Here is a 13941-nt window from a genome sequence, read left to right as displayed (position 1 = left end):
CTTATATTTACTAATGATAAATGATTTAAAAAGCTTTTTAAACTGGTTTATGTTGGTGCTGTGTTTTATTTCATCCTTTAAACAGTTCCATATTTTAACCCCTGCTATTGTTATACTCATTCGTTTCTGCGTTGTTCTACAATATTGGATCTTAAAAAGTAGTTCTCCTCTTAAATTATAATTCCCTTCTCTTTGTAAAAATCTTCTCTGTAACCCTGTTGGAAGTAAATCTTTACTTGCTTTATAAATCATTTGGGCAGTCTTGAGTTGGATGAGATCTGGTAGTTTTAAATCAAATGTTTTTATAAATAATCCATTAGTGTGTTCTCGGGGTCCTGTGTTATGTATCAGTCTGATGGCCCTTTTTTGCATTATGAATAGTGGTTGGATGTTCGTCCTATATGTATTTCCCCAAACTTCTAGACAGTAACTCAAATATGGTAAAACAAGTGTACAATAAAGAGTGTGTAATGTTTTTTGATTAAGAATGTGCCTTGTTTTACCCAGGACAGCAATACTTCTCGCCAACTTCCCTTTGATGTATGTAATGTGTGACTTCCAGCAGATCCTGTGGTCCAAGATCACACCCAAAAATTTGATTTTCTTTACTCTTTCTATACTAACATTGTCTATATATAATTTGACATCTATATAATTTCTCTTATTTCCAAATAACATAAAGTTAGTTTTATTTAGGTTTAATGATAATTTATTAGCATCCAACCATTTTTTTAGTTTACACATCTCCATGGTGACGGTCCTCAGGAGCTGCTGCAAGTCCACATCAGAACAGAGTACATTGGTGTCATCCGCAAATAACACATATTTAAGGTTTTCAGTTACTTTACAAATATCATTTATATACATGATGAACATCTTGGGCCCTAAGACTGACCCCTGTAGTACCCCACATTTAATATTTAACCAACATGATTTTTTTGTGACATCTGTACAAACTGCTTTCTATCAGATAAATAACTTTGTATCCATTCCAGAACAATACCCCTAAAACCATATTTTTCCATTTTTCTAATAAGAATACTATATCAAAAGCCTTCTTAAGATCTAAGAATACTCCTATTGTTATTTCTTCAATAAAATCTGTTAATGCTTGTGCTGTTGATCGATTATTCCTGAAACCATACTGCCTATCTGTTAATAATTCATTTTTTTCTACAAAGCCATCGAATGTATTTATAAATATTTTTTCTAATATTTTGGAGAACTGTGGTAATATTGAGATTGGTCTGTAGTTTGTGAATAAGTGTCCGTCTCCCGCTTTGTGAATAGGAACAACTTTTGCAATTTTCATTAGTTGAGGAAATACTCCCATTTCAAATGAAAGGTTAAATAGATACGCTAATGGAGCACTAATTCCATCTATCACATACTTTAAAGTTTGCATGTCTATATCATCCACATCTTTGCTTGTTTTGTTCTTAAAACTTTTGACTATGTCCCTGATTTCTCTTTGTACTACTGGTTTTAAAAACATTGTTTTAGGGTTTGGGTTGATATAATCTGCTGCATCTATTTTTGTCCCTTCTACCTTTATCTCTTCTGCTAGTTTCGGTCCAATATTTATAAAATAATTATTAAATGTATTTACTATCACCTCCTTATCCTTAATCATGTTGTTATTTTCCATAAAGTATGGTGGGTATTGATTATCATAATTTTTATTTCTAATAATACCATTTAATATTTTCAATACACCTCTTATATTATTCTTGTTATATTCCAGTTTAGTTATATAATAATCTTTTTTACACATTCTGATTATATTGATTAGTTTATTTTTATATTTTTTATATTTATTTTCTTTTACTAAAGTTCTATTTTTAATAAATTCCTTTTATAAAATATTCTTTTTTTTACAGGCATTTTGGAGTTCTTTAGTCATCCACGGTTTAAACTCGCCGTAGTTTGACTTCCTTTTATAATTTACTACTGGACAATTTCCATCATATAGTATTTTAAATGTGTTTAAGAATTCTTCATAAGCTGTATTAACTTCTTTTTTTTATCATAAATAGTATTCCAATTTTGCTTTTGTAGTTCATTCTTGAATTTGTTGAGCGTTTTCTCTGTTATGATTATTTTATAGACAGTTTCACATTCATTCTTGATTTTAATTTTACTGGCACAGTTGTAGACCACAAAGACTGGGAGATGATCACTTATATCATTTAACAAGATTCCACATATTAGGTTGTCATCCATTATATTGGTAAATATATTGTCAATTAGGGTGGCACTATGTGATGTGATTCTTGTTGGTTTATTTATCAAAGATATCAAACTCATACTGTGCATTGTGTCTATAAATTCAGCTGTTTCTCTATTGCTACTTGTATGTATTAAGTCAATGTTAAAGTCTCCACTAATAAATATTTCTTTGTTATTCAATTTATAAAATAATCCTTCCATAGCTTTGGTGAAGGTTTCTATTTTGGATCCCGGAGTTCTATATATACAACTAACTAGGATATTTTTTCTTCCTTCTCTTATGATCTCTACCGTTATACATTCCATTACTTGTTCAATGATAGATGTCATATTTTCAACTTTAATAAAGTTTAGATTTTTATCAATATAGAGTGCTACTCCTCCTCCCTTTTTATCTATTCTATCCAAATGCACAAATTCATATCCATTCAGACCAAAATCTACACTTTTTTCTTGAGTTATCCAAGTTTCTGATATTGCTATAATGCTAAAAGGTTTTACAAATTGACTTAAAAATTCCTTTATATGGTGAAAGTTTGCAGACAGACTTCTACTATTAATATGTATAATTGTTAATTGGTTACTTAATTTTATACTGTCATTATATTGTTCATCTGTATAATATTTGCAATTCATTGCTATGCCATTGAAGAAATTTTTTTCAGGGTCTATATCGTTTTCAAACATAGTGCAAAGTTCATATTTCACTCATTCATTTGCTGTTATATTAACATTCAATTACCAAGTTGGCAACATGATTTCTGGTTTCATCATTTGTACTTTTCAAGCTCCCCCATTTCTCTGATTACTAGAACCTTTGCTTCTTCAGGCGTGCCCTGTAGTTTTATCGAGACTTTGCAATTCCGTGTCCACGTGGACTGAATTTTCCCTTGTTTCTTTAGGGCCCTAGCCTGTCTTGCTATGTCCGAGTTGTTTTTTTGTTAAGTGCTCATTAATGTACACTGCCGTACCTCTTAACTTTTTAGACTGTCTCAAAAGATCAGTTTTTACTTTCCTGTTCGTAAACCTTATAATAATTGCTTGTTTTGCCAAGTTATCCCTTCGAGGGAGGGTATGACAGGCAGAGATAGCATTACTGTCTATTTCAATGTTCTTAGACCGAAAAAACTGCAGGACCTGTTGCTCCAGGTTTTCTAGCTCCGTCGTGGACTCATCCCCACCATTCTTTTCACCTGCAGTTGCTCGAGCATATGAGCGGTGTTTGGTGTTCAAGCCACTGACAATCACATCATCCATTCTTGTGCATTGTTCAAGTTCATCAACACGTCTTTCCAATATTTTAATTGATTTGTCTTTTTCTACAATTATTTTTTTTAGCTCTCTAACTTCCTCCACTAGTTGACTAAATGCAGTTTGTTGGTTTTCCACTCTGGACAACTCTTCAGACATAAAGTTAAGCGAGAGTTTTATTTCTTCCAGCTCGTCAACCTGTGCCTTCCTAGGAGGCATTGTTACTGTTGGTAGTTTGACCTTGGAGTACCTTGATCAGCAGGCTTTATGGCAGTCTGCTTGATCTGTTGGTGGTTGGTGCTGCTGTACTGGAGTTGGAGAAATTGATGTTAGTGAATGCTTGCTAATTCCTCAGGGCAGCAGCAGCAGCAGAGTGTTAACCTCCCCAGGGCAGCAGCAGCAGCAGCAGCAGAGTGCTAGCCTCCTCAGGGCAGCAGCAGCAGCAGCAGAGTGTTAGCCTCCTCAGGGCAGCAGCAGCAAAGTGTAAGCCTCCCCAGGGCAGCAGCAGCAGCAGCAGCAGAGTGCTAGCCTCCTCAGGGCAGCAGCAGCAGAGTGCTAGCCTCCTCAGGGCAGCAGCAGCAGCAGCAGCAGCAGAGTGTTAGCCTCCTCAGGGCAGCAGCAGCAGCAGAGTGTTAGCCTCCTAAGGGCAGCAGCAGTGTTAGCCTCCTCAGGGCAGCAGCAGCAGCCGAGTGTTAGCCTCCTCAGGGCAGCAGCAGCAGCAGAGTGTTAGCCTCCTAAGGGCAGCAGCAGTGTTAGCCTCCTCAGGGCAGCAGCAGCAGCAGCAGAGTGTTAGCCTCCTCAGGGCAGCAGCAGCAGCAGCAGCAAATTTTTAGCCTCCTCAGGGCAGCAGCAGCAGCAGCAGCAGAGTGTTAGCCTCCTCAGGGCAGCACCAGTGTTAGCCTCCTCAGGGCAGCAGCAGCAGCAGCAGAGTGTTAGCCTCCTCAGGGCAGCAGCAGCAGCAGCAAATTTTTAGCCTCCTCAGGGCAGCAGCAGCAGCAGCAGCAGAGTGTTAGCCTCCTCAGGGCAGCAGCAGCAGAGTGTTAGCCTCCTCAGGGCAGCAGCAGCAGCAGCAGCAGCAGCAGAGTGCTAGCCTCCTCAGGGCAGCAGCAGCAGAGTGTTAGCCTCCTCAGGGCAGCAGCAGCAGCAGCAGAGTGTTAGCCTCCTCGGGGCAGCAGCAGCAGCAAATTGTTAGCCTCCTCAGGGCAGCAGCAGCAGCAGCAGTGTTAGCCTCCTCGGGGCAGCAGCAGCAGAGTGTTAGCCTCCTCAGGGCAGCAGCAGCAGCAGATTGTTAGCCTCCTCAGGGCAGCAGCAGCAGCAGCAGTGTTAGCCTCCTCAGGGCAGAAGCAGCAGCAGCAGTGTTAGCCTCCTCAGGGCAGCAGCAGCAGTGTTAGCCTCCTCAGGGCAGCAGCAGCAGTGTTAGCCTCCCCAGGGCAGCAGCAGCAGCAGCAGCAGAGTGCTAGCCTCCTCAGGGCAGCAGCAGCAGCAGCAGCAGAGTGCTAGCCTCCTCAGGGCAGCAGCAGCAGCAGCAGCAGCAGAGTGCTAGCCTCCTCAGGGCAGCAGCAGCAGCAGAGTGTTAGCCTCCTCAGGGCAGCAGCAGCAGCAGCAGCAGCAGCAGAGTGTTAGCCTCCTCAGGGCAGCAGCAGTGTTAACCTCCTCAGGGCAGCAGCAGCAGCAGCAGAGTGTTAGCCTCCTCAGGGCACCAGCAGCAAATTTTTAGCCTCCTCAGGGCAGCAGCAGCAGCAGAGTGTTAGCCTCCTCAGGGCAGCAGCAGCAGCAGCAGAGTGTTAGCCTCCTCAGGGCAGCAGCAGCAGAGTGTTAGCCTCCTCAGGGCAGCAGCAGCAGCAGCAGCAAATGTTTAGCCTCCTCAGGGCAGCAGCAGCAGAGTGTTAGCCTCCTCAGGGCAGCAGCAGCAGCAGCAGCAGCAGAGTGTTAGCCTCCCCAGGGCAGCAGCAGCAGCAGCAGCAGAGTGCTAGCCTCCTCAGGGCAGCAGCAGCAGCAGCAGCAGCAGAGTGTTAGCCTCCCCAGGGCAGCAGCAGCAGCAGCAGCAGAGTGTTAGCCTCCTCAGGGCAGCAGCAGCAGCAGCAGAGTGTTAGCCTCCTCAGGGCAGCAGCAGCAGCAGCAGCAAATTGTTAGCCTCCTCAGGGCAGCAGCAGCAGCAGCAGATTGTTAGCCTCCTTGGGGCAGCAGCAGCAGATTATTAGCCTCCTCAGGGCAGCAGCAGCACCAGCAGTGTTAGCCTCCTCAGGGCAGCAGCAGCAGCAGATTGTTAGCCTCCTCATGGCAGCAGCAGCAGCAGCAGTGTTAGCCTCCTCAGGGCAGCAGCAGCAGTGTTAGCCTCCTCAGGGCAGCAGCAGCAGCAGAGTGTTAGCCTCCTCAGGGCAGCAGCAGCAGCAGTGTTAGCCTCCTCAGGGCAGCAGCAGCAGCAGAGTGTTAGCCTCCTCAGGGCAGCAGCAGCAGCAGCAGAGTGTTAGCCTCCTCAGGGCAGCAGCAGCAGCAGAGTGTTAGCCTCAGGAAATGTGGAGCAGACGGCGTACTTGAGCACATACACACTTTCAGTTCCAGGTGGGTAAAGAAGGCAGCCTTCTCCAGCCCCAGTTTGAATCGTAGAATCAGCCCTCCATTCATCATGTCATTTTATTGTGGTCTCAACTCAAGAGCCAACATACTCTGAATTGATTGGTTGACAAGACTCTGCAGCATCGCGTGGACATCGGGGGCGGGACCTCTGGATTGGCAGACCGGGGTGGTGGTCCCGCTCTTTAAGAAGGGGGACCGGAGGGTGTGTTCCAACTATCATGGGATCACACTCCTCAGCCTTCCCGGTAAGGTTTATTCAGGTGTACTGGAGAGGAGGCTTCGCCGGATAGTCGAACCTCGGATTCAGGAGGAACAGTGTGGTTTTCGTCCTGGTCGTGGAACTGTGGACCAGCTCTATACTCTCGGCAGGGTTCTTGAGGGTGCATGGGAGTTTGCCCAACCAGTCTACATGTGCTTTGTGGACTTGGAGAAGGCATTCGACCGTGTCCCTCGGGAAGTCCTGTGGGGAGTGCTCAGAGAGTATGGGGTACCGGACTGTCTTATTGTGGCGGTCCGCTCCCTGTATGATCAGTGTCAGAGCTTGGTCCGCATTGCTGGCAGTAAGTCAGACACGTTTCCAGTGAGGGTTGGACTCCGCCAAGGCTGTCCTTTGTCACCGATTCTGTTCATAACTTTTATGGACAGAATTTCTAGGCGCAGTCAAGGTGTTGAGGGGATCTGGTTTGGTGGCCACGGGATTAGGTCTCTACTTTTTGCAGATGATGTAGTCCTGATGGCTTCATCTGGCCGGGATCTTCAGCTCTCACTGGATCGGTTCGCAGCCGAGGGTGAAGCGACCGGAATGAGAATATGCACCTCCAAGTCTGAGTCAATGGTTCTCGCCCGGAAAAGGGTGGAGTGCCATCTCCGGGTTGGGGAGGAGACCCTGCCCCAAGTGGAGGAGTTCAAGTACCTAGGAGTCTTGTTCACGAGTGGGGGAAGAGTGGATCGTGAGATCGACAGGCGGATCGGTGCGGCGTCTTCAGTAATGCGGACGTTGTATCGATCCGTTGTGGTGAAGAAGGAGCTGAGCCGGAAGGCAAAGCTCTCAATTTACCGGTCGATCTACATTCCCATCCTCACCTATGGTCATGAGCTTTGGGTCATGACCGAAAGGATAAGATCACGGGTACAATCGGCGGAAATGAGTTTCCTCCGCCGGGTGGTGGGGCTCTCCCTTAGAGATAGGGTGAGAAGCTCTGCTATCCGGGAGGAACTCAACGTAAAGCCGCTGCTCCTCCACATCGAGAGGAGCCAGATGAGGTGGTTCGGTCATCTGGTCAGGATGCCACCCGAACGCCTCCCTAGTGAGGTGTTTAGGGCACGTCCAGCTGGTAGGAGGCCACGGGGAAGACCCAGGACACGTTGGGAAGACTATGTCTCCCGGCTGGCCTGGGAACGCCTTGGGATCCACCGGGAAGAGCTAGACGAAGTGGCTGGAGAGAGGGAAGTCTGGGCTTCCCTGCTTAGGCTGCTGCCCCCGCGACCCGACCTCGGATAAGCGGAAGATGATGGATGGATGGATGGATGGATACATTACACCTCTGATTGTTTTGCCATCCATTTTTCATGCAAACACTTAAAAAAAATCAAAATACACTATCTTGTTACTTTTAAATGTATGAAAATATTTTTTCTTCTTCTGATGGTGGCTTCCATGTCCTTGCTGCATTAATTATTGCTGATTGATCAGGATTGGCACTTATTTCTTGCCTTTGTGTGTCCTCAGGGTGTGCGGCGCAGATAAACGGTAAGTGTCACCTGTTTGACTAATGACTTTGAAGAAAACGCCATGTACAGAAGGACGCACGTGAGAACTTTGATGGGATTTAAGGTCACATTGAGCCTGACACAGCGTGCGGTTGTGTGTGTGCAGAGTGCAGGAGACCCCCACTCAACAATCGCATCGTGGGCGGTCAGACGGCCCACGCGGGGGCGTGGCCCTGGTAGGTCAGTATGCACAGATCTGGGCGTCACTTCTGTGCGGGGTCTCTGGTCAACAGTGAGTGGGTTCTATCTGCCGCCCACTGCTTTGGGAGGTGAGTGCCCTCTTCTTCTATTACACCAAATATGAACTACACTTTTGGTGTCATTTGATTGGTTAAAATGTGTCAGGAAGTTGCGGTCATCGGACAAAGTATGAGAACCAATGCACAGATTAGGTGAATTTTGGTGAATTGGGTCGATTGCAAGATCGGGAATTCCTGCAGTAGCTGACTAATAGGGGTGTAAAAAAAAAAAAAAATTCTATTGAATCACGATTCTTAATCGATTAAAAAAAGTACAGAATTACTTTAGAAAAAATAACTGTTGGATTCTAATTGTGTGAATGCTCCAAAGCATTCACAAATATGTTTTTCTACACCAAAATTCATGTATTTATTATTATTATGGGCCTGCTGCAATGCCAGCGCCCATTCACTGATGGGCGCTTGCAACGCAAGCAGCACATATTCCACCCATCCATCCATTTCCTACCGCTTATTCCCTTTGGCGTCGCGGGGGGCGCTGGTGCCTATCTCAGCTACAATCGGGCGGAAGGCGTCGTACACCCTGGACAAGTCGCCACCTCATCGCAGGGCCAACACAGATAGACAGACAACATTCACACTCACATTCACACACTAGGGACCATTTAGTGTTGCCAATCAACCTATCCCCAGGTAGGGTTGGGTATCGTTTGAATTCGAACGATTCCGATTCCGATTCTTTGTTTCGATTCCGATTCCCGACGATTCTCGATTCTTCTTGTACCATGCCGGGATCAATGTGTTTGCCAGGTAGTCCCTGGAAGGTGGTATGTACTTTGGGTTGAGAGTTTTCACCATATCCCTGCAAACATAAACACACATGTAATGTTGCTGATACTGTTTAGCCCAGTATCAATTAGCTTAGCTCTAATGTTATTGCTTAACCAACCCAAATGTTGGAGATTCCACCTCTGAAAAGGGATGCAGTCTTTTGACTATGTGTGCAGTGACCTTTCTGTGGCACTCTTCCGTCTGTGGCACCGACATCTTCTCCATTGCCGCTACGGTGAACGGAGTACGCTGAGCACATCTAGCCTGGCTAGCAGGTTGTAAATTGTCTATGAAAAAATATGCGGGCTAAATTGTTAGCTGCCTCAACGTTGGCGCAAAACACATTATTTATTGCATTTATATTGTTTTACTTACCGGATTCGGGCTGCAGTTCAGTCACCGAGGTGCCTGGCTGGGCGTCGGAGCTGGAGCCAGAGGAAGAGGCAGAGGAGGACGGTCGGCGCAGCGCATCGAAGACGGGACACGCATTTATTTGAACTCCATGAACTCGGAGGTGCTTCATCATGTTCGACGTGCACCCTCCTAAGCACGAAACAGTACTGTCGCACGTGTTACATTTTGCCGATATTTCATTTTTTTTAGTAAAATAAAGCCACACTTTCGACCGCCGACGCCCGCTTTCCATGCTTGACTGACTCACTCGGCTACATACTAACACTTCCGGCGGTGGGCACTTCTTCGTTGGTCGTCAGCGGCTTCTTCTTCCGGTCGGCAGACTTATTCTTTTTTTCCGGTCGGCGGACTGGGTATCGAAACTAGGAATCGAAATTTAAACTTTTAAACGATTCTGGGAGAATCGGAAAATTAGTCCCAGTTCCAATCAATACTCGATACTCGATACCCAACCCTATCCCCAGGTGCATGTCTTTGGAGGTGGGAGGAAGCCGGAGTACCCGGAGGGAAGCCACGCATTCACGGGGAGAACATGCAAACTCCACACAGAGAGATCCCGAGCCCGGGATTGAACCCAGGACTACTCAGGACCTTCGTATTGTGAGGCAGACGCACTAATCCCTCTCCCACCATGAAGTCCTCAGCCCATATTATTATTGCTCATACTTCAACTTTTATTATGGGCCTGCTGCAATGCAAGCAGCCCATATTATTATTGCTCATACTTCCAACTTTTATCCTTTTTATTATATTTCTTGTTCCGCACGTTTCTCTTACATCCACTACGAGATGAACTGGCCAATAAAACCCCACATATGTTATACCGTCGGAAAGGTCTCGTTCACGCCGATGGCGGGAATCTAAATTGGGAACCATTTGTGTTACGATGGCAACACTATTCACGAACAAAAAAATAAATAAAAAAATAAATGGGCCAATTGAATGGGTATGGCCCTTTTGTGTAATACGTGACGAACCGGCCAACAAACCCCCACATATGTTATACCGTCGGAAAGGTCTCCTTTGCGCCGATGGGCGTATTTTAAATTGGGAACATTTGATCCATCCATCCATTTCCTACCGCTTATTCCCTTCGGGGTGCGGGGAGCGCTGGAGCCTATCTCAGCTACAATCAATTAATTTTAATTTCAATTAGCTATCTATGGAATGAGACAAGCTCCACTGCTTTAAATATGTTGAATGGTGCTAAACACTTCACTTTTAAAGATGCTGAATGCTTAAAATGGCTGCTTTTGTCCCGCAGCCCATTAGGGCAGTTTGACTTTGGCACTGAGAAGCTAAATATTTGGACACTCCTGATGTAATTTAAACCTAAAATTCGATTTTGCACTACATCTTGTCATCCAGCTGTTGCCATTTTAACATTAACATGCTAACATTAGCATGTTAACATGTTATGCTAGCCTTTTATCAAATTTTCTTTTAGTTTAAGCTAAAAATTATAATTTTTGAAACGTGGCTTCATCTTAAAAGTATGCTAACTTTTTCTGACGTTATCATGCCAGATGCCAACTTTTTATGCTAGTATTTTTTACACTTTTTATCATTTGAACTTAAAAATCATAAATTTCGTACTTGGCACCATCTAAGAGGTATGCTAACTTTTTATTTTATATTAGCATGCTAACTGTTTATGCTAGAATTTCAGACAATTTCTATCATTTACACCTAAAATTCATGGATTTTAAGACTTGTATCCACCTTGCAAGTATGCTAACTGTTAACACGTTAATGTTAACATTTTATCATGGCAACATTTTATGCTACTTTTTTTATTTATTCAAACTATTGTTTTTGAGTACACAAACCTTTCATATATTATGTGACCATTAGCATGCTAACATTTTATGCTAGCTTTTAATCTAATTTCATTCATTTAAACCGAAAAATCATGGTTTTATCATTTGTATTATTTATTTTGAAATCATTTTTATCTTGCTTGTGAGTGTGTTCAAACATGGAGACTTCACTTATTTAAAAAGAACGTTAAATGTACGAGATAAATGGTGTCCAAAGTGCGGCACAGGGGCCATTTGCAGCCCGCGGCTTGTTTTTTATTGACCTGCGACAAATTCTAAAGACAAAATAAACACATCCCAGATTAGAACACTAAACAAAACAAAAATAGAATATCCAATTTTGGGAGAAATTGTGTGTGGATGCTGAAAATGCACAAGCCGAACATAAAAGCTAATGTTAGCATGCTAACAGCTAGCATGTGTCAAGTACCAAGTTATATGACTGTGACGCATAAGCATGTAAAATAAGATTTAAAAAAAGTTAGCATGCTAACAGTTAAACTTGTGTAAACATAACTGAAAACATGTTTTATATCTTAGTTTCTTCAAAATAGCCACCCTTTGCTCTGATTACTGCTTTGCACACTCTTGACATTCTCTCAATGAGCTTCGAGAGGTAGTCACCTGAAATAGTTTTCACTTCACAGGTGTGCTAAAAACTCATCCAGAGAATGCCAAGAGTGTGCAAAGCACTAATCAGAGCAAAGGGTGGCTATTTTAAAGAAACTAGAATATATTTTCAGTTATTTCACCTTTTTTTGTTAAGTACATAACTCCAAATGTGTTCATTCATAGTTTTGATGCTTTCAGTGAAAATCTACAATGTAAATAGTCATGAAAATAAAGTAAACGCATCAAATGAAAAGTTGTTTGGGTTTGTTTGGGTTGTTTGGAGTATCTTTCACCTTCAAAATGTATCGAAGTGGGAGCCTTCCATTTTTAAGTATGTGGTCCTTAGGTTTGGACACCTCTGTACTAGATCCTTTCATGTTGACAGAGATGGATCAAAGCCCATTAGTATAACATTTGGTTGCCGCCCTTTGGTGTGTGTACAGTTCCAGGACCTTGATAGCGTATCTGGGTCGTCAGAGCCAGCAGGGCTCCAATCCCAACGAGGTGTCTCGCGGCATCATTCAGAGGATCATCCATCCCAACTACACAAGCGGGGTTATGGACAACGACCTGGTCTTCCTGAGACTGTCGGTGCCTGTGGTCTTCAGCGACTTCATCAGGCCCGTTTGCTTGGCGGCGTCCGACAGCACCTTCTTCAGCGGAACACACAGCTGGGTCACCGGCTGGGGCAACGTCGGTTCCGGAGGTGCACCGGGAGATATTTGACGAGGCTGAAGTAAAAACGGGCGCTGACGAGTCTTGTGTTCTGTGCAGAGCCGTTGCCCCGCCCACAGAACCTGATGGAAGTGGAGCTTCCGCTGGTGGGTAACCATCAATGCAACTGTGACTTTGAGGTGGGAAGGATCACAGACAACATGATCTGCGCTGGTCCGCGTGCTGGCGGCAGAGACGTCTGCCAGGTGAGTCTGGTCAGGAAAGGAAGAAGACGTCCGTGTCGCTGACACACGTCTCCTCCAAGGGGGACTCGGGCGGTGCGCTGGCAAGCGAACAAGATGGCATCTGGGTTCAAAGCGGGGTGGTGAGCTTCGGACAAGGTTGTACACTTCCAGAGCTGCCAGGCGTCTACACCCGAGTGTCGCGTTACCAAGCGTGAATCAGCAGCCAAATCGATGCCGACACGCCAGGCTTTGTCACCTTCACATCCGCGGGAGTAGACGCCGACCTCGGCGTCAGCTGTCCCGGCCTCCCGCCTCTCGCCCCAGGTGAGCCGCACACCCCCCAAAGGATGTGTTCAGCTGCGGGTTGACGTGCTCTGTCTCTCCAGCTGTGCTGTGCGGGCGCACCGACTTGAACACGCGCATCTCAGGGGGATCCTCGGTGGCGACGGAAGGGGTGTGGCCATGGATGGCGAGCTTGCACTGGAACGGAAGTCACGTCTGCGGCGGCACTTTGGTGGCCGAGGACGTCGTACTGAGTAGCGCCGACTGCTTCACGCGGTGAGACTTTCTAGCTGCACACTGGATCACTTATTTATATATATATATATATATATATATATATATATATATATATATATATATATATATATATATATATACATATATATATATATATATATATGTCTTGATTGGATTATCCAGAGAATAGTGCTCGATACCGTGGTAGAGCGCAGTATGTAGGTGTGGGAAAAAATCACAAGACTACTTCATCTCTGCAGATCTGTTTCATGAGGGGTTCCCTCAATCATCAGGAGATTTTAATGGAAGCATTCACATACAATGGTTTATATAGAGCACAGAGTGGGTGGGTACAGGCAGGCGTAGGGTGTGGTGATTGGCTCATGTGTTACCTAGGAGGTGTTTCCGTCTGTGGCGGCATGTTGAAATGATTTCACTGCGCTTGTTGAGGGATGATAGCTCTGGATGATATATAATAAACAGTTTCTCTTTTAAGCATATGTTGCATCTTTTATTACCACTGTTGTAAGGTGTGCTGGATGCAAGAATTTGCCATGTTATTGAATATTCAACATTATTGTCTTTGAGGTTCCAAATGTGTTTGCTGAGTTCTGTAGAATTCTGCAAAGTCTGGTTTCTAAAGGAGGCGTTGTGATTATTCCATCTTGTTTTGAACGCTCCTTCGGTTAATCCTACGTACGTGTCGGATGTGTTAATGCCCTTGCGTATTACCTTTGCTTGGTAAACGACTGATGTCTGTAAGCACCTTCCGTTGAGAGGGCAATCAGGTTTCTTGCGACAGTTACATTCATTATTGGT

The 13941-nt window shown here is 44.7% G+C and overlaps 1 protein-coding gene across 1 annotated transcript in view; it reads left to right on the top strand.

Moving 5' to 3' along the window:
- LOC133556522 (tryptase-like) overlaps positions 1–13165 on the top strand; it is a 31605-nt gene extending 18440 nt beyond the window's left edge. The window contains 6 exon segments of the mRNA XM_061906514.1: positions 7787–7807; positions 7934–8096; positions 12148–12410; positions 12479–12624; positions 12684–12954; positions 12990–13165. Coding sequence (XP_061762498.1) covers positions 7787–7807; positions 7934–8096; positions 12148–12410; positions 12479–12624; positions 12684–12954; positions 12990–13165 — 1040 coding nt within the window.
- The last annotated feature ends 776 nt before the right edge of the window (positions 13166–13941 follow it).

Source organism: Nerophis ophidion, linkage group LG07, assembly GCF_033978795.1.
Source record: "Nerophis ophidion isolate RoL-2023_Sa linkage group LG07, RoL_Noph_v1.0, whole genome shotgun sequence".
In the NCBI taxonomy this organism is placed as follows: domain Eukaryota; kingdom Metazoa; phylum Chordata; class Actinopteri; order Syngnathiformes; family Syngnathidae; genus Nerophis; species Nerophis ophidion.
The sequence above is the reverse complement of the archived record's forward strand: the minus strand, read 5'-3'. Positions and strand labels throughout refer to the sequence as shown.